Consider the following 18551-nt stretch of genomic DNA (forward strand, 5'->3'; position numbering starts at 1 on the left):
GTGCACTGGTCTTACTTTCACTTGTATGATTGACAGAGAAGAGCTGCCCCCTGGTGGATGACATGGGTGAACCTCAGCCATTCCGACTGTCATTGATATGTTGGCATCAGATCTGTGTATATCACTGTGGTACTTGCTAGAGAATGTGTGACACCACTGAATCTGGTGCTCTTCTAGTCATGAAAAGGTGATTTGTTTTTTTTTTATATATATATATATACCTCTTCATTTTTTAATACCTCTGATGTTTTTCAAATCTCTGAATGTGTCATGTCACAGTAACATGAATGTTCGACCACGAGGGAGATACTTTGGATCTCAGAATGTCTAATGATTCTAGTTTATACGCACTAACTTCTCGACGTTTGTTAAGCTACAGGTGGCCTAAGTCATAGAGCGACTTCTCTAAACAGCTTCATGAAACGATGGTTCAGTTGCTAACTAGAAACTGAAAGTTTTTGTACCGTAACAAAACCTACTAGTAGCATCCAGTCCAGTGTCGTGGCATTTCATTCCAGAATAGATCAACCTTTGTCAAGTCTGATAGTTGCAATGATTTCTAGATTTTTTTCTTTCTTTTCAAGTTCCAAGTCTGTGTGATAATTGTTAGTTTATCTTTTTTTTTTTATTTGTCCTAGATTTGTACAGATGACTGGACTCAAAAAGTTCATAACAAAGTTTCCAGCTTGTTCGTTGTCATGTATGCAGATTGATTAGTAAAATATCTCTCTGTCTCAAAACTGTGCACAATTCAAATATGTCTCTGTGCTTTTTCTGTTTTTATGTTCAGATTTTTTCTAGATAGGAGCAGCAACAATAGCAGATCTCAGTATTTGACTGTCATGTTGTCATTCTTTTCAAAGGGCAGCCTGTACAACGTTCCCCAAGCTCTTTCATCAATAAATCTGTATTTAATCCTTTTGTGGACAATAATGGTTGTTATGTTACTTCTATTTCTGAAGGTGTCCACAGTAGCCTGTTGGTGCTCAACAGAGGGATCCGAACCTACAAACCTCTGAACTTAGGCTCACCTCTAACCTCTAACATGATTACCTTTTTATTTTCTATGTTTAATGTGTGTAAGTGTAGAAAGAACATCTCATTTTAAAATGACACATGAAAACTGTTTTTTGTTGGTGGGTGATTGACAAACCAGGTCCCGGCCTAACATGAAGGGCACTCCATGAGAGCAATACTCACGCGAGTGCAGCGTGTAAAAGATGAATGGAAAGATATCTCTTCATGCCTTTCACTTTAAAATGTTTTCTTCCCCCTCTGGTAGTTGAAATACTGAACATAGATGGCAGGAGCAGTCTTTTATTTTATTTTATTTTATTTTATTTTATTTTATTTTATTTTCGAGTCCCGCAGGGGGCGCAGTGGGACGCGTGTTGCAGTTCCCAGGATGGCCGCTAGGTCCTGCCCGCGAGTCGGTGGGAGGCTCTCCGCGGTGGAGGCGGCAGTCGGAGACAGAGGGAGCCGGAGGTGCGACGTGGAAAGGCAGAGCTGCTCTCGGGCTTCAGAGACACAATGTCCAAATGAAATCTTCCCACGAGATGAGCAGAGGAGACGATGAGCATCTGTCCGGAGGGTCCAGCGGTGGAATGCTGGGAATCGAGAAACCTCACTGCCGCTCACCTTAACGGGACAGCCGCCGCCGCCGCCGCCGCCGCCATGGACGGAGGACTGGCTATTACTTTAATATCAGTTGCGATGTTTGTGGGCTCTTTTCTACTCGGATTCATCCCGCTGTTGTTCAGACTCTCTGAAGTAAGTCGTTTTCTTTCTTTGGTAACCGTGGTCGGGTCTCGTGCCAGGCTGGTCTGTCCAGCTTTCATAACATCCTCAATATTCAAATCTACAATGTCATCCAACTAGTTTAGGTGTGTTTCTATTTATGCCTCAGTCACAATGCGTGCTGTTTAATTAGTTCTTCTCCTGGAATGCGGCACCGTTGATTGTCTTCTCTGAAGGGTCGCTGATAAAGATCTCGTGTCTTTCCTCAGAAAAGCCTGCAGTTTGTCTCCATCCTCGGAGCAGGTCTGCTGTGTGGGACGGCGCTGGCCATCACCATCCCTGAGGGCGTAGGGTTACTGGAGGAATCCTGGACAGGTGAGGGCTCTGGTCTGTGCAAACACACACACACACACACACACACACACACACACACACACACACACACAACCAGTTTTCATAGACCAAATGGTTGTCCTGGCAGCACGGCGGCTCCACTCACCAGCATCTGCTTGAGTGTTTCATATGATTAACAGATGAAAGCAGGACTGAACAATGATGCTCGTCTTTCATGTAGACCTGATCAAAACCCCCCCGCTCCTCTTCTCTGACCCCCCTCTCCAGCTTCCTCGGATGTGCCATCAGGTCTGAACGCCAGCGCCCGAGATGGAGCTGGAGCTTCAGCGGAGGCAGGCCCCCCGCCTCGCTTCTTCATCGGCTTGGCCTTGACGTTCGGCTTCGCCTTCATGTTCGTCGTGGATCAAATCGGAAGCTACTTCTCCACGCGTGGCAAGTTGGCAGACGTCTCACACCAGCTTAATTTCGCTGGATGTTTTAATACTGACCACCTCCACCTGTGCAATGTTTGTTTTCAGGCCACATTAGTTTTTCGAACAGCGTCCCGTTCACAGCCACGCTGGGACTGGTCATCCACGCCGCAGGTACGTAAAACATTGGCTGTTCCTCGGTCGTAAGCTCAAACAGTACAGCATTTCCCAACAAGCTGCTCATGCCTTCATCATGTGACTCAGCTTGTGATTCTTTGTCTGCTGCAGTCTTTTATGTATCAAATAACTCCGAGGCACTGAGTGGAGGAGGGAGTCACCTCCGTTTGTTTAACGAGAGACTTTTAACAAAATGTAGAACACACACTGCGCCACAAACACTCTTCAGTTTATTTGTAATAATCAATCATTAACAGCATGAACTTTTGCTTGGGTTCAAAAATACGTCATGGAGGTGGAATGATATGACCATAAATACAATTTTTGTTTGCAAATAGCTGATGGATTTGCTCTGGGAGCCGCCGTGGCCACGGGTCAGGTGACCGTACAGGTCATAGTCTTTCTTGCTGTGATTCTACATAAGGTGAGAAGACACTCCTGTGGCAATGACCGCAAATGAGACATATACTTTAAAATAATGACGCCTGCGTCTCTCTCCTGCCTTCTAGGCTCCTGCGGCTTTTGGCTTGGTGTCTTTCCTGATGCACGCGGGCCTTGAAAAAAAGTACGTCCAGGGACACTTGTTGGCCTTCTCCGCCGCGGCGCCTGTGGTCGCCATCGCCACTTACTTCATACTGCGAGCGGTAAGGAAGGACTGGCCAGCGCCGGCCAGCTGACGACTGGGAGTCTGACCACACGCTGCGTCACCTAACGCGAGGCGTGTAATTTCCACAGTCCGGCGGTTCGTCCCAGAGCCAGCTCACCGCCACCGGCGTGGGGATGCTCTTCTCGGCCGGCACGTTCCTCTACGTGGCCACGGTGCACGTTCTCCCCGAGATCAGCCACGGCAGGACCGACCGGGACCGGTCCCAGTCCCAATCCTCCCAGTTCCAGTTGGACCTGCAGCAGAACCCCGGAGTCCACACACACGGCCAGCGGTACATGGGCCTGCTGGAGAGCTTCACCCTCATCCTCGGCGTGGGACTCCCAGTGCTGCTGGCTCTTGGCCTGCGTGACGACTAGAAGAGTTCAAAGGTCAAAGTGCGTGGTGCACCACACCTTGACGGTTGCCTTTTTCACACTACACTGTGCGTCTTAAATGTTTTCAGTGAAATCCTCATTTAGTACGAGCTACTGTTTCTGTCGTCCAGGCAGCGTATTGTTCTTCGAGGGTTGAGGGGTTTTCCAGGACAACAGTATCATTTACTCTCATTGTGTTGGTGTCGTACCTTGTTCCAAGTGAAACTCCAGTCACTGGGTAGAGCCAAACAAACGGAACACTTGATACTGTCTGTTACCAAAGCCGGAAGAGAATAGAAATATTTTATTAATCTCAGAAGGAATGTCTTAAGACATGAACTTGCACACTTTTAACAAAGTCTTTTGTACCTTTACAAAGCAACAAATCGTTTTATTTATGTGAACAATAGTATAGGGTACCAAGACAAGAAGTGGGATTTTATGTGAGGAGGTGTTTCTGTGTTGTAGTTTGAAATAATGTTCTCCAGCCTGGTGTTTGGGACCCCCCAGTTCCAAATACCACAGAGGAGCCCGAGGCTTTGTCAGCTCTGAGGTTCTCAAAACTAGATTTGCACATATCAAAGAAAAACTCTGGAAGACACTTTCTAGAATCCAGTGATCTGAGAAGCTGAGCAGTGCGAATCCTGCACGCTTCTGTCTGATCGGTGAAGATCTGCCAGGTGGTACGGTTCATCCTGTACACCTGCTCATCAAGTGCTGTGGTTTTATTGTCTTTAATAAATGACTACTGCCTGTTTAGGATATGCAGGCCATGAAATCTGTGAAATAAAAAAAAAACTATCTTGGCTTAAAATGTCTTGTTTATTTAGTTTTCTACATTGCACAACAGCTACATAGCAATACAACTATTTGTTGCATTTATGCAGGTGTTTTCCAGGTGTTTCTATTTTCTAAAGCATGGGGAAAAACATTTTTGTCTCGAATCACTCAGCATAAAGTGGGTTCAGTCAAATTATACCTGATAACAGAGTCTATGTAAGAAACTGGATTAATGCACAGTAATAATTCCTATTCAGTGAATCTGGAGGAACTGTACTGGATGTTAATTATTCATTTACAAAGTTTCAAGGTAGAAAGTAGCTATTTTCTGGACTGTGTGTTTGTGCAGCTGGCAAAATAACTTTGGAATAAAGCCGTGGATGAGGAATGTGTTCCTGCTCTGTATCTGATCTGTTATCGGTGTTATCTGGTTTCCATTCAGCCAAGCTTCTGCTTGTTCTCCCAAAAACTGACACCCATAGGTTTTCTCTGTGGTCAAATCTCCCTCCCACTTTCTGAGAATTGCTGTCCTGGTTAAAATTAAACCGGTTTGATCTTACGATAACATTCAGTCAGGTCAAAATTAACTACTGTCAAATGAAAATGCTTTGCTAATATGTTTCACAATGAAAGGAGTACAGAGAGAAAGTGAATTTCAGACATGAGATCTCTCTGAAACAATTATCCTGACTGAGGCCATTTAAAAGGTCAGACATAACTACGTGCTTCTGGCAAAACCTTTAGAATTCTAAAAACAAAACAAACAGAACAAAATTTCAAGGATTTCAACAATATTGCATCAAATCAGATTTAACTTTGATAGTGAGCACAGCTTAAAGCACAGTTTGTTTGTTTTTTACATCTTTTTATTCCAAAATCAACATGATATTCAACTCTTTCTATATGGCTTATGTATACATGTTTGAACATTCCATGCAGAGTAGTGTCAGAATCTGGAATGAACTTGTCAAAATTAAAACAACAGCAACTGACAGTTTAACATGGAACATAGTTTGGCATTTTACACAGAAACCAGATTGCGGCATCATTCACTGTTACAAGTGGAGGAGGCTTTAAAATAGGATATCAGGGGGTTTCCATTACAGTTACCTATTACAACCTGCAAAGAGAATTTGTGACATGAACCCTACACTCTGCATTTATCTTTTTTTAAGTAAATTAAAAGTAAATCCTCCAACAGGTCAAGCCAGCACACAGTGATCCATTTCTTTCCCACCAATTTCAAGATGTGCAAGAAACACTCTTGTGTTTTGTCCAGCCAATTTATATCATGTATAATGCTGTGGCTCAGGGGCGTCTAGGTTTTAAGTTCGGGGGGGGGGGGGGGGGGGGCTCAGCCCCCAGGAGATGCACAGGATGTGAGCGATCGTAGCACACGAGCACAAAACTCCACAAACAGCTAACAAAGACTGAGAAATTATTCATTATTATTTCAGTTTGTTTGTTGTTGTTGTTGTTGTTGTTTGATACAGTACAACTACAAATAAAGGTTTGCAGAGTAGCAGTGTGTTTACAGCTGCAGTTCTCAAACTGGGGTTGCCTGGATTGCTCAAACTCTATGTGAGCTGACCTTTGACCTGCCTGCCTATAACATAACGTCCACATTACAACACTGGTCATGTTCTGAAAGCTGTTAAAGCTGTAAATTTAAAATTCCAAATGCTGTGAAATGAAAATGTAGCATTAATAAGACGTCGCCCGGTTTTAAAATGATGGAAATTGTAATGACATTACTCCAATTTAATGTAGTTAAGTTCATTTCTACTACACAGATCTTAAATATTTAGGTTTAAACATTCAAAAAGTAGATATTTCCTATGGCATTTGGGGTTGCAAATGGCAGATTGTGTTTAATTAAAATGAGGATTATGAGGAGCCCTTGAAAAATGTTCTCCTGTGTTAAAGGTCCCTAGATAAAAAGCTTTGAGAACCCTGGTCTATAATGTTAAAGCCCGGTTTGCCAACTATGTAGAAAATAAATTTGTAAAAAAAAAAAAAAAAAAAAAACCTTAAACAGCACCAATTTATTTAGGGGGCTTAAGAATGTTTTAGCGTGGCTTCAGCCCCCTAAAATAGGCCTAACAACGCCACCGTGGATCAAGAGGTAAATCAACCACTAGAATTGCTCTTATTTCGACTCTAATTCCCTCCCAGAATGCTTTTTTAAGGGTTGGACAATCCTGTATCAATCACCATCCTGGAATTGAACAGGGGAACAAGAATACTGACAAATGATAGTTTGTTTTTCTGAAAGTAGAAAGGATAGAAAATTCTCCTCATAGTTCATCATTTGATCTGAACTGACTTTACTGTTCTACTCGACTCTGAATAAGACAAAGGGATCATTTTGTGTGTTTCACAGCTTTATGTGGCTTATGGAAGCAGTCAGCTGGGCTTCCAAAGCCATCCGGTCAAAGGTTCTGCTGCTGGTGTGCTGCTTCACCCTCTCCCTCATGTGGAAGGAGGCCCGGGCCTGCCTGCGAGCCTCCTCCTGGATCTGCTTCTGCTGCCTTTGCAGCCTCTCCCTCTTCCACTCCTTCATGGAGACGTAGTTCTCCCTGAGCTTGCACATGGCCTCCTCCTCCCTCTGCAGGCTCTCTCTGAGCCTCTGGTGCAGGAGCTGCCTGCGCCTGTTGTCCTTCTGCACCTGCTGCGCTCTGCTCCTCTGCTGCTCGGACGCCTGCAGCACGGCTCTCTCCATGCGGCGCTGGCTCAGGTGGGCCAGGATCTGCTTGTGGGTGAGCTGCTGGATGCTTTGCAGCTCCGCCTTCAGCTGGACTCTCTGGACCTGCTCCTCCTCCTGAGCGGCTCGCTCCTGCAGCTCCTTGAGCCGAGCCTCCGCGGCCCGCGCCCGCTTCTCGCCGGAGAGGTGAAACTTCCTCTCCAGGGTGGTCCTCATGTGTTCCTCCTCCTCCTCCATCCTCTGAGCCGCCTGCTGCTTCAAGAGGATGTGTCTGAGCAGCTCCTTACGGTTTTCTTCCTGCAGCCTCTTGTGCTCCTTCTTCTCCTGCAACAGTTTTCTTTTTTTGGCGTTTTCCTCCCTCTCTGCGGCCACCTGCATCTCCCTCTCTCGCATCTTCTCTTCCCCCTCTTCCTTCTGCCTGAGCAGTTTCTCCTGGTGATGCTTGCGTCCCTCTGCATCTCTCTGTGCAGCCTCCATCTTCTCCCTGCGTTGTGCGTCCACGTCCTCCTTCAGCCTCCTCCAGCGAGCCTCCTGCAGCATCGCCTCCTTTTCGAGTTTTCCCGCTCTGTCTTTCTCCTGGGCCTCCCTGAGCCTCCTGCGGGCCTCCAGCTCCTTGTGCCACTGCTTGCTCCTCTGCCTCAGCTTCTTCCTCCTCATTCTCTCAGCTTCAGCATGCTGGGCCTCCTCCCGTCTGCGCATGTCCTGTCGTTCCTGTTCTTCCTGCTGACAGAGCTTCAGACGGGCCTGCTCCTCCTCATGCCTGGCAAGCATGAGAGCTGCTATTTTGCAGTCTCTCTCTGACACTGTGACACACATTTCCTTGTTGATGTTTTTCGTAATCCTCTGCAGTTTCATCTCAGCCGCTGGAGTGCGTCTGAAATCTCCCAGGTTGAAGGTGCTGCTGACTGTGCTCCGATCTGGCTCTTTTTTAGCCGAGACAGAGCAGGAGGACCTGCTGAAGGACTTTCCTCTCAGGCACAGATCTGCATAGGCCACAGGCCCTGTCTGATCAGTATTAGACAATACCTCCAAGCCTGAGGCTTTAGCGCTGCCTGGCTGTCTGTCTCCCTCAGCTTGGATTATCCTCTCTCTCTCCTCTCGGCACATTCGTAAAAGCTTCAATCGCTCTCTTTCGTAGGATTCGTGCATTACTCCCATCACTCCAAAAGGAACCTCCCGTCGCTCAGCGATGAGCTCGTTCAGGGATTTGATGAGCAGCTGAACTGGTTTTATACCGAGTCGCGCGCAGGACTCCAGTGAGCGCGGGCTCGTCAGGACATACCGACTCCTGTCTGCTGCGGCCGAGTCAAAGTTATCCAGGTCCAAACGGAGAACGGGGGAGCTGGAGTTCCGCTCCTCCATGATAAGAAACGACATGCAAGTAACCCGACGGCGACGGTCGGGCTCGCGGGAGAGCTTCAGAGAGGTCAGGAGAGGATTAGCTGCGTCTCCTTGTCTTCATCTCACCTGGAACAAACAACGTGAAGCGTGTCTTATTTAGCTCTCTCACACACAAAACTGTCAACAACAACAAAAAACTAGATAAAACCGCTCACCATAACTTTGAGCTTCGTTCCGTCTTCACGTCACTTCATTCCGGACGCTCTCTTGGTTACCATGGCAACAAAAGACTTGTCCACACCGCTCCGAGTCCACAGGCAGGTGCCACGCGCTCTTTAACACGAGAAGGAGGAGGAGGAAGAAGAGGAGGGGGAGGAGAAAGCAACCAAAACAACAGTAATAAGGTGAAACTACTAACTTCTAACTTGTGCCATTATGGATAAAAAAAAAAGGCTCGTGTCCGGTTGTTGTCAGCTGTAAGCGACAGGACGACTCTCTTAGTTACCATGGTGACGGTAGGCAGTTCTTACAGCTGTGATTGATTCAACCTTTTATGAGATCGCCATCTATCGGTGACAGGCAGCCTGCAGGCCAAAGTTTTTGAGGCTGCTGAAGGAAACATCTTGTGGACTGTATCAGTCATTGTTGTGTAGAAAAGGCGACAATAAAAACCTTAAAAATCAACATCTCTGTGTTTTGTAATTTCTGAATACAACCAGCATTTTTTTCCCTACCTGTTTATTATTGAAGACAATGGTGCGTTTTTAACTGCAGTAATAACAATTATTATCACTGTCAGCTTTAATAGCCACAGTTAGTGGAATGTAGAGTTTCACTTTCGATTTATTTTCATTCCCAATACAGAACTGACTTCGCCCTCGATTGTTGTAGCAACATACTTCTGCTGGTCAGTATGTTTTGACGCCACAGGTACGTTCAAATAACGCAACGACAAGAAGATCCATCTTTAAGCAGCCGGAGCTTGCTGAGTTGCTGCCGTTCGTATTTTCCCTGTCGCAGGGGGAACAGGAGGATACCTTACTGCTCAGAAACGTTTCCGACACTGATTGGAGATTAGCTTGACAACGGCTAACATTAGCATTTTCAAAGACGATACTGTTGGTTTGAGATAGTACTGTTAGTAGTTCTTCCGCTTTCGCAGCAACATCGTTGTAGCTCGTTCGAATTTACAAATATTTGCATTCTTTGCACAGGTGCCCCTATCTTTGGTCATTGTTTACGTGTTTTTTGTTTGTTTTTAATTTTCAAAAACCTGACAGGGTTTATGAGAATTACTGTAAGGGGCTTCAATCGTGTTTTATAGTCCAGCTGATTCCAGTTACAAAGCATCTTCGGTAAATTATTTTAAATCTGTTAGCGATTCTTGTAATTTGTTGTGATTGTGCACGCTGACAATTAAACACGGCTAAACACTATGCGTGAGGTTAAACATATTTTTACAATATCGTAATGCATATTATCACGTAATTTCCCGCGTTTACTTCGTGCTGGTGGGATGGTGGTGGAAGTGCATCTTGTTATTTTTCATCGTCTTTGACGAAAGTCAAACTCACTTCATGAGGTTAGCTCCCGGCCAGAACCTTGACAAACTAACTCCGAGGTTATATTTGTTTTAGGTTAAACTCTTACTACAACTCAGTGGAGCTGCTGTATTTATATAGTTGATCGGAGGGTTGTGTTTTTTTGTTTGTTTGTTTGTTTGTTTTGGACGATTTCTTTCTCAGTTTCCGGCGTCTTCACTGAGTAACGATGAACAGATCCAGGGGTGAAGAGGAGGCTCCCCGGCAGAATGGCTCCGCTGGCAGAAAGAAAGGAGAGCAGCAGCACAGTGAGGATGATGAAGCTGTCCATCACTTCGACCCAGCAGACGACATGCAAGACGACGACAACGACCCCAGCCGCAGGAGGGAGATCCGGAGCAAGTACCGGGACCTGATCAGCTCAGTGCAGCGTGAGTAGTGACACAACGGTGGAAGCTGACGTTTCTGGGCAAACCTGTGATATGATCCCTTCTTGTGTGTGTTCCATCCTCTAGAAAACCGGGAGGACATGCTGAACCCCACCAACAACAAGCTAACAGAAGTTTTAGAGGAAGCAAATAAGCTTTTCAAAGATGGTATGTTATGTAAACACTACTGAATCAGATGTTTTGCAAAGTGACTGCTGTGTAGCACACCTATCCAACCAGATGCTCCTAATGTTTTTGTGTGTGTGTGTGTGTGTGTGTGTGTGTGTGTGTGTGTGTGTGTGTGTGTGTGTGTGTGTGTGTGTGTGTGTGTGTGTGTGTGTGTAATAATTACACGATTAAAACAAGTTGTAAATAGCTCCCTAGCCCAATGTCACTGCAATCTACATGCTCAGTTTCCCGTGTTCCTCTGCGGCAGTTCGGCAGGCGAGGGAAGCGGCGCTGGATGCTCAGCTTCTCGTCGTGGCCTCGGACCTGGGGAAGGAGAAAGCCAGCCAGATGTTTTCTGAAGGGGCCTCGTTTGATCCCTCTGCTTTTGCGGAACATGTTGTGAGTGTCACAGGAAGACCCGAGCAGATCTGCAAGGAGTGTGTAGACTGACTCCAAATTTTAAGGGCCGAGACAACTGGAAACAAGAACGATACTCATTTTATTACGCTGGTAATTCTCGGGGTCATGTGGAGTTCTCTCTGCTCTTTCCCGCAGCTGTCCTTCATGGGTCTGAACCGCCTGGAAGTTGAGGAGGAGGAGCAGCAGAACGGAGAGACTGCCGAAGGTTACCTGCCTCCGGACGCCTGGCACAGATTGGCCAGCAGAGCACAGCTGTGCTTCAGGACTGCTCCCTCCTTCCACTACATGTAAACACTGTTTGATCTGTCTCAGGTTAAGATCTTGTTTAGTAAATAAGAAGAAAAAACAAACTCAAACACCAGTTGAAGAGGGCATCACTTGTTTTAAGCCTAGGGTTGTATTTAATTTTGTGGAAATATGTAAGAATTCTATCTGATATGAAAGTATGTCTCTGACTTCTTCGCTTGTTTGCGTCAGGATGGGCTCTTTCTATGCAGAGCCGCCTCCTCCAAAACAACGGACAGAGCGGCAAAGGAAAGCACCCACTAAGGAGGCTCAGAGGATAATGCCCACTCAGGTAGCTCACCTGGTCTTGGTTTCAGTATGCCCAGAGTCCATTTTTAAGATACTCTTGAACATCAACGTTTTCACGTGGCTGTTATTCCTTTTCATATTTGCGACATTGCGTTTGTTCGTCATCAGCTGAAGAAAATGGAAGAATCCCACCAAGAGGCAACGGAGAAAGAAGTGGAGAGAATCCTGGGATATTTGAAAAGTTATTACCAAGATGACCGTAAGTGTGGAGCCTTCCCCGCAGGACGTTTCACCATTTTGAACTGCGTGTTGCTGATGTGTGTTTTCTGTTACAGCGACGTCAGACATTTCATATTACGAGTTCGTCATTGACCCCAAGTCGTTTTCCCGCACGGTGGAGAACATTTTCCACACTTCTTTTCTGATACGGGTGAGATGTGCTGAAGTTTCCAGCCACATGAACTCAAGTCTGCTTTATTGCTGTTATAGTAAGAAAAAATTGTCAGTACGCTTTGCTGTGAATGTCAGCTGGAGTGAAACGTTTGTGTTTCAGGATGGCTTGGCCCGACTGTATCTCGATGCAGATAAACTGCCCTGTATAGGTAAGACAAGCTTTACTGTTTTATTTAATAATTTTATTTGGGAAATTACTATAAATTATATCCTGAAGCAAATAATGACGTGTATTTTCATACCAGTGCCGCTGGAAGGAGAGGAGAATGAAGCCGGAGGCTCAGCCGCTTGTAACCAGTGCATCATCTCCATCTCCCCGAAGACCTGGAGGGTTCGTAAACTCTGACCACAAAGTGAAGAGTTTGATCTGAAAGTGTCTCTATAGATACATTTTTCTTGTTTTTGGGTTTTTACTGACAGATTTTGTTTCTGTTCTTTTCTAGGAGCTCATCGACGCCTTTGAAATCACCGACACTATGATTCAGCCTCCAAACGCACCGACTGAGTGATGCAGAGTTGTTCAAATGTTTCAATTTCTTTTTAAAAATGTAATTTTTTTATTTTTGTTTTGCAAGTTTGAGTATTAAAAGACAAAAGAGAAAAATCCTGTCTTAATTTGTTTCATGCAAGTTGAAAGTAAAAGACATGATGAAACTGGAGACTTCATGCAATCAGAAACAAGTCCAACATTCCTGAACAGTCTTTCTTAATACAAATCAAATTATTAAGAGCTCCATCACAGTTGTTCTGCATAAACTTGTTTTAAATCACCGGTAAAAAGTTTAGACCGCTCTGATTGTGGCATGATATCAGGTTTTATCAAATTTATGTGATTGTTCTTCACAAATGAGTCCTTTATGCAGGTCTTGTTTCATCGCTTTGTTTTCCCTTTGATTAGTTGGATTCAATCCTTTAAGACAAATCAATTTCCTTGATGTGATTGCTGTATTTCCTCGGTTGTTCACCTAAAATACTTCCTCAATTCACTGCAGGCCTCTGTGGTACAAGTTAGACAGCGGATGGATTTTGTTTTAAATATTTTTAAAGATTTTCAAATATTTTTCTTAATATGTTGTTTTTGACCCACTCTTTTATTATTAAATGGGTCGAGTACAGAGTTATTAGTGACTAACAGGATGCTGTAGTCATTTATTAGCTGACCTCATAATCATAGCCCAGGTCCAGACTGTAAACATCTGGTGTCAGAATAGTTCTGTGCATTAACAGTAAAAGTATTTCTATATTTAAATTAATTTTAAAAAATGTATTTATGATGGAACTCTAATAGATTTGGAAAGTATAGTGATACAGGGTTCCTGTTAATGCAATCATGAATGTTTAATGAACAAAATATAGCTAAGTGGAAAACACAATAATTAATTCTGCTGTGTTTTTTTCAAAGTGCTCTTCATTCGGCTGACTGATCTTATCAGATTAATTCGGGTGAACACACTGTATCATCATCATGATGCTGCCATCACCATCATCACTGCCATCTCGGGGGTCTTTTAAAGAGACATGCACGCATTCAGCAGCCTCCCACTCCGTCCTTTTACTCTCTCTCTCTCTGAGCATTTTCCCACCAAAGCAGTGCTCCTCTGCTCTCGCGTGCAGTGATGTGAAGCCGAGCTGCAGCTGAGGCTGGAAGGGAAGGCTCCTCTTTTTTTTTTTTTTTTATTTGCCTTTCATTTGATTCGGCTGGATTTCTTATGTAATGGAGATTTTATATAACAATGGCTTGAAAATATATGTCACAGGAGCACCACTGGCAATGCAGAGTCGTGCGATCATTAGTCACTGAGGCACACACTCTTAGAGACACAGAGGCGTGCACACACTCCTGCAGAGGTCCACCTGCTCTGGAGATGCTGAGTCTGACTGGTTAACGATGCAGTTCTGCAGGAAGGTGCTTTGCCAGCCGTGTAGCGCCAGAGTCACTTCACCAGAAGAGGACATGGAATACAAGATGGGAAGCTGCATCAGAATCCCACACAGCAAGGTAAAGAGGGAGCCGAGCGGAGGCTGCCTGCAGTGCAGCGTCGGTGTGTGTGTGTGTGTGTGTGTCACTGAGCATGGAGAACACGCCATAGTGGGAAGCATAGATTTAACTGGTCAGGAGCGAAGTCTTCACTCAGGCAGGGAGAGAGTGAGGATGCATCCTTGTGTTGGAGGAGGGGAGGGGCGAAGTGGAGCTGGAGCCAGAAAGCAGGGAGGAGCTGAGAATCCGAGTGTGCAGGAAGATGAACAGGCTGTGTCTGTGTATTCCATGTATTATATTTTGTGTGTAAAATGAAGAGAGTCAATAAAACATGAATTATTACTTGCTTTAGGTTTGTGTGTTGCTGTTTTGCACTGACATGTCAACCACTGCCAAGCCCCGAGGGGCAACAAGCGGAGCAGTGAAACAGCACCAACGCGATGAGTGGATGGAAATGTTAGGCTACAGGTGGTTCGAATCCTGCTGCAGCCTCCGATCAGTCAGGGCCCGAGGCTGGAGGTCTCACTCCCCTGCTCATCCAACACGCTTTGTTTGTTTACAAGCCCACCCACCCATCACCTTTCCCAGGCAGACATGGTTTCCACGGCTCGGGTTCTGTCTCCTCCCACTCCTCCCCTCGTCCTGTCCCCTCTTCTGTCCCGTGTCCTAAAGCAAAAATAGCATCAGAGAAAGCGGGGCTCCTCAGAGGACCGGACAGAAACACTGAGTCTGTCAGTAAACACAGGCTGCAGGAGTGTGTCTTCTGGCTGCTCCAGACACTGAGCGGAATAGGTTTTTATTTGCAGTGGTGAGGAGTTTGATGCTGGTGAGTAACAGCAATGGCACAGATTTGCATTTTTGGAGTTGATATTGCACTTTGCGTGTCATGACAGTTATTATATGATGATGACAAGGCAGAGGGTTAATGCTAGCACTAAATTAATAAAAGCTGTTCTGTTGATATTGAAAATTTCAATATATTTGATACAGTTTCCTCAGTTTTGTTTCTAAATCCACTTGACAGTTTGTTGGCCTGCTTTCTGAGATGAACTGGTTTGTCAGAATTAAGATTTAAAGTTTTTTTCTATCAATTCTAAGTGAATGCAACAGTCTGTTTAGGAGCAAGGTTTGTTTTCTCGCTGCATTTTCACTGCTTGAGGGTCAGACAGGGGGCAGGAAATGGTAACTTCATACTGCAGGCGTTAGAGCAGAGACATGTGGTGCTCATCCAAACCCGGGAGCTTAAAAAGATGGCTCACGCCGAGTGACGGACAGGTCACGATGAGGTGAGAGAAGGCCTGGCAGCGGTCTGATCATATGATTTCCTCCTGTGCTGCCCTGAAACACTGCTGCCAGTTAAAGTGCCCACTGGCCGGTACGACGGCTGAAATTACACCCCATTCACACAAATAGCAAGCAGACGGACGCGGCAGAGTGCCACACCGCAGAATGAGCGAGAATTAAAATGAGAGTCAAGACGTTCAGTTTCAAAGGTATAATATGAAGGGTGAAAATAGTTTCCAGCCAATTTTAGATCTAATGATTCACACACAGAGACTGAATGCTCCTACGTTTGTTTGGAAATGAAGTGTGCGTTGCACATTGTGCACAGGACTGGAATAAAGTCTAACAGCAGTAAACGGCTCAAACTTCTATTTATAAAATGCTGCATATTCAGGTCAGTGATTTCTGACTAAACACAGCGCCATACACTCCCTGCAGCCACAACACAGAACGCACAAACATTCTGTCCATGGCATGCCTTCACCGCTCAGCTGTGATGTGAACAATCGGGGTTACGAACGCTTCTCTTTCTGTCGTTAATCTAAAATCAGCCGATCTCACGAAGCTGTAAATCTAGATGACCTGACTGAGCACTGAAAGAGGCCAAACAACACCACAGCCTGCTGCCTCCCACATGTGTACATTCTGACTGGGTTGTTTAGCCTCAACACAGTGTCAGTTTGCTTCAGTCGCTCACATGCACGGCTTTAAAATGACGGGTGACTGTGCCTGTTCCTATTCTAGGAGTCTCTGTCTTTTGTTTCAAACCGTAAGATCCCTGCTGCCTCCTGCAGAAGGAGATGGCTTTCATTCCTTCTCTTCGGTTTAATTTCTTCTGTAATATTTGACTTTGACTGTATCGAGGCTGATTTTTCCTTCTCTTAAGCCCGCATTAGCAGATGTGGTCCTCCACTTTGGTCCTGCTGTAGGTCCTCCTGTATCGGAGGCCCCTAATCTCTCAAACTGCATTCTCCTTCACTTCACACTCTCATACCAAAGACCACTAATCCTGTGGGGCATGAGTCTGAGAGCACCGAGGGACCACAGATCCTCTGTTCACTTTATGACTCTGTTCTAGGCGCTGCGGCAGCTGCAAGCTGACGGTCTTTCTGCTGCTAGTGTCTTTCAGCCATCTGATGTGAGAGGGCTGCTGGTGTGGGCAGTTGTGGCCCTGCATCTGGCTGAGCCATGGGGAACGAAGGCAGCACACCTGAAGTGTTGGTAAGGGAAAGCTTGCAGACACTGGAAAAGTAGAACTGCTTCTCGCTGCCTCTGTGGCACTATATCTAATTTTTAAGGCTTTGGAGAACTAAAAGTACTAACCTTCAATTGCATGGCGACAAAAATTCTGGCTTTAGCAAAATACTTTTGAGCTTTGGCTTTTTAATGTGTCTCTAATGGACATTTAGATGATATAACGTGTTTTGACTGATGATGCTGGAGGTATATAAATCTCAAATGCATTATGTGGTGATCCACAAAATGTAAAATGATCCATGCCAACTGGTAAAGAACAAGCTAAAAGTTGATGTCCTGCAAAAGATCAAATCCAACTCTTATTGGAAAAAGTTTTAACTTGTCCTCCGGATTGCATGTATTGATTGATATGCAATGCTAGGAAAGTGTGTATACTGTATATAAAAAATAAAGCAGCTTTCACCTGTATCTGGAGTTCTTCAGCAGAGGAATTCAGGCTTTTCCTAATAGGATTAAAATAAACATTGGTCTCATGAGCTATAGGCTCCACAAACCTCGCATACTGCACTGCTTTTGCTGAGATTACCGGCTGGAATTAGCTCTGCTAAGCTTTTCTCATCAGACAATTTCACCCCTTGTTCCACTTCCAGCCAGAAGAGGGCGCACCAGACAGCGCTGTTCTGTTTCCACCAAAGGAAACTGAGAATGACTCCCCTCAGGTACGCACGAGAACTCTGCACGTGCGTGTCAAACTTCTAGACAATGTGACAACACTTTTGATGTCGTCGGTGTGTGTTCTTCAGAGTAACACACTCTCTGCTCTCAGTGCTGCGCCACACTATTAAAAAAACAAAAATCAGTTGTGCTAGAAAATGAGTGGAATTGATTGCTCCTGTCTGGAAAACATGCTCGCTTTTTCACACATCCACCAAGAGGAGGACACAGTGAGGCTCAGGAGGTACAACTTTGAACATTTTCAGTATATAGCCATCAGTTTTATGGATGTTTTTCTCAGTTTATGTTAAATGATACACCTGCAAGGTGCTATAAATGGACAATACTGTTTGGCACTTCTATTTTTTTTTTTTTTTTGTATATTTCGTTGAATTATGTGTTTCTGTGGCGGATACTACTGTTTTTATCTACTTTGATTGTTTTATCACCATAAGTCAATACTTGTTACTCCCATAAGGAGATAATCCTGTAGATTTCTACACTTTTTCACAAAACATATTGTCTATTCTTTCCCCCTATGCTGTGTCAGTGTCATTTTAGGGGACACAAGCAGGCATCCTAAGAAAGCTTATATTTATTTTTAATAACATATTTGAATGAAAATGTCCAGCTAATTGCTTGTTTTTACCCATTTTTCTTTTTATTTTAAATGTTTTTGCTTGTTAAAATATGAAGAATCAGAGACAAATAATTCATGAAGTTTTAATATGGAGCAAAATGTAACTTTGTAAATGTTAAAAAGTTATTGTTTATATTTTGTTTGGGTTGCTAAATCACTGAAAGTGATCTCTGTCTTGATGATTGGGATCGATGTCTGTTTGCTGAAGCTCAGTGTTTTGTGGTGATTTTAGCCTCACATCTTTGCATCAAGGTCGAAGAGCAAGCAGCTTTAATCATGAAGAGGGATCTTGTGGGACTCTTTGTGTGTGTGTGTGCACACATGTGTTTATATGTAACCAAAGCTTCTCAGAGTGAAACTCGATCCTCTCTCAAGGGGTCACTGCAGGCCCAACCCTTGGCCCAATTCCCAGCATTCACCTGCAGAGGCAGTGGCAGTCAGTGCAACCAGCCAAGAGGCACAACAGCAAAAGGCAAGGGGAGGGAGGAGGAGACTAGAGCAGAGGTGGATCAGGAAGGACGGAAGAAAGAATGAAAAGAGGGAATGGCGGTATAGGAGGAGGGGATAGAAGGAGAGCCGAGTGGAAAGAGTTTGCTATAGAGGGGGAGGAGAGTGCTCAGCACTTCCCTGCGGGCAGCCCAGTCAAGTCAGTCAGCGCATGGTAGTGTAGT

At 44.8% G+C, this 18551-nt stretch overlaps 4 protein-coding genes across 9 annotated transcripts in view; 3 read left to right on the forward strand and 1 right to left on the reverse strand.

The window, feature by feature from the left end:
- Positions 1-1464: 1464 nt before the first annotated feature.
- LOC115399152 (zinc transporter ZIP9) lies at positions 1465-4852 on the forward strand. Its single transcript, XM_030106379.1, has 7 exons — positions 1465-1770; positions 2007-2112; positions 2359-2523; positions 2610-2675; positions 3017-3102; positions 3188-3322; positions 3414-4852. Exons 1-7 carry the CDS (start codon positions 1573-1575, stop codon positions 3699-3701), a joined length of 1044 nt encoding a protein of 347 aa, XP_029962239.1. The 5' UTR covers positions 1465-1572; the 3' UTR covers positions 3702-4852.
- A 1743-nt stretch (positions 4853-6595) lies between these two features.
- Positions 6596-8833, reverse strand: LOC115399511 (coiled-coil domain-containing protein 177). Its single transcript, XM_030106929.1, has 2 exons — positions 8739-8833; positions 6596-8649 (listed from the first exon to the last, which is right to left on the reverse strand). The coding sequence occupies exon 2, from the start codon at positions 8557-8559 to the stop codon at positions 6856-6858; it is 1704 nt and encodes a 567-aa protein (XP_029962789.1). The 5' UTR covers positions 8560-8649; positions 8739-8833; the 3' UTR covers positions 6596-6855.
- A 554-nt stretch (positions 8834-9387) lies between these two features.
- nsmce4a (NSE4A component of SMC5/6 complex) lies at positions 9388-13322 on the forward strand. Of its 2 annotated transcripts, XM_030106847.1 has the most exons (11): positions 9388-9453; positions 10269-10495; positions 10580-10660; positions 10929-11059; positions 11216-11367; positions 11558-11657; positions 11783-11873; positions 11950-12044; positions 12168-12216; positions 12313-12398; positions 12511-13322. In XM_030106847.1, exons 2-11 carry the CDS (start codon positions 10294-10296, stop codon positions 12574-12576), a joined length of 1053 nt encoding a protein of 350 aa, XP_029962707.1. In that variant the 5' UTR covers positions 9388-9453; positions 10269-10293; the 3' UTR covers positions 12577-13322. The 2 variants fall into 2 exon arrangements, with proteins under 2 accessions (XP_029962707.1, XP_029962706.1); XM_030106846.1 differs by having other exon boundaries at positions 9402-10495.
- Positions 13323-13618: 296 nt separating this feature from the next.
- Positions 13619-18551, forward strand: part of tacc2 (transforming, acidic coiled-coil containing protein 2) — a 46028-nt gene continuing 41095 nt past the window's right edge. For 3 of the 5 annotated variants that reach the window (XM_030107326.1, XM_030107327.1, XM_030107325.1), the window contains exon 1: positions 13619-14066. In XM_030107326.1, the coding sequence (XP_029963186.1) occupies positions 13956-14066 (111 nt within the window). In that variant the 5' untranslated portion in view covers positions 13619-13955. The remainder of the gene's footprint in view (positions 14067-18551) is intronic. The other 2 variants (XM_030107328.1, XM_030107329.1) reach the window with 2 other exon arrangements.

This window comes from Salarias fasciatus, chromosome 13, assembly GCF_902148845.1.
Source record: "Salarias fasciatus chromosome 13, fSalaFa1.1, whole genome shotgun sequence".
Taxonomy (NCBI): domain Eukaryota; kingdom Metazoa; phylum Chordata; class Actinopteri; order Blenniiformes; family Blenniidae; genus Salarias; species Salarias fasciatus.

What these genes read in the sequence shown, in the direction of transcription:
- LOC115399152 (XM_030106379.1), top strand. Translation starts at nt 1,573, where the DNA reads ATGAGCATCTGTCCGGAGGGTCCAGCGGTGGAATGCTGGGAATCGAGA. An exon ending in TTGCTGTGATTCTACATAAG is followed by an intron (nt 3,103 to 3,187) that starts GTGAGAAGACAC and finishes CCTGCCTTCTAG; the next exon opens with GCTCCTGCGGCTTTTGGCTT. An exon ending in CTTACTTCATACTGCGAGCG is followed by an intron (nt 3,323 to 3,413) that starts GTAAGGAAGGAC and finishes TAATTTCCACAG; the next exon opens with TCCGGCGGTTCGTCCCAGAG.
- LOC115399511 (XM_030106929.1), bottom strand. Translation starts at nt 8,559, where the DNA reads ATGTCGTTTCTTATCATGGAGGAGCGGAACTCCAGCTCCCCCGTTCTC.
- nsmce4a (XM_030106847.1), top strand. Translation starts at nt 10,294, where the DNA reads ATGAACAGATCCAGGGGTGAAGAGGAGGCTCCCCGGCAGAATGGCTCC. An exon ending in CCTGATCAGCTCAGTGCAGC is followed by an intron (nt 10,496 to 10,579) that starts GTGAGTAGTGAC and finishes TCCATCCTCTAG; the next exon opens with AAAACCGGGAGGACATGCTG. An exon ending in AGATAAACTGCCCTGTATAG is followed by an intron (nt 12,217 to 12,312) that starts GTAAGACAAGCT and finishes TTTTCATACCAG; the next exon opens with TGCCGCTGGAAGGAGAGGAG.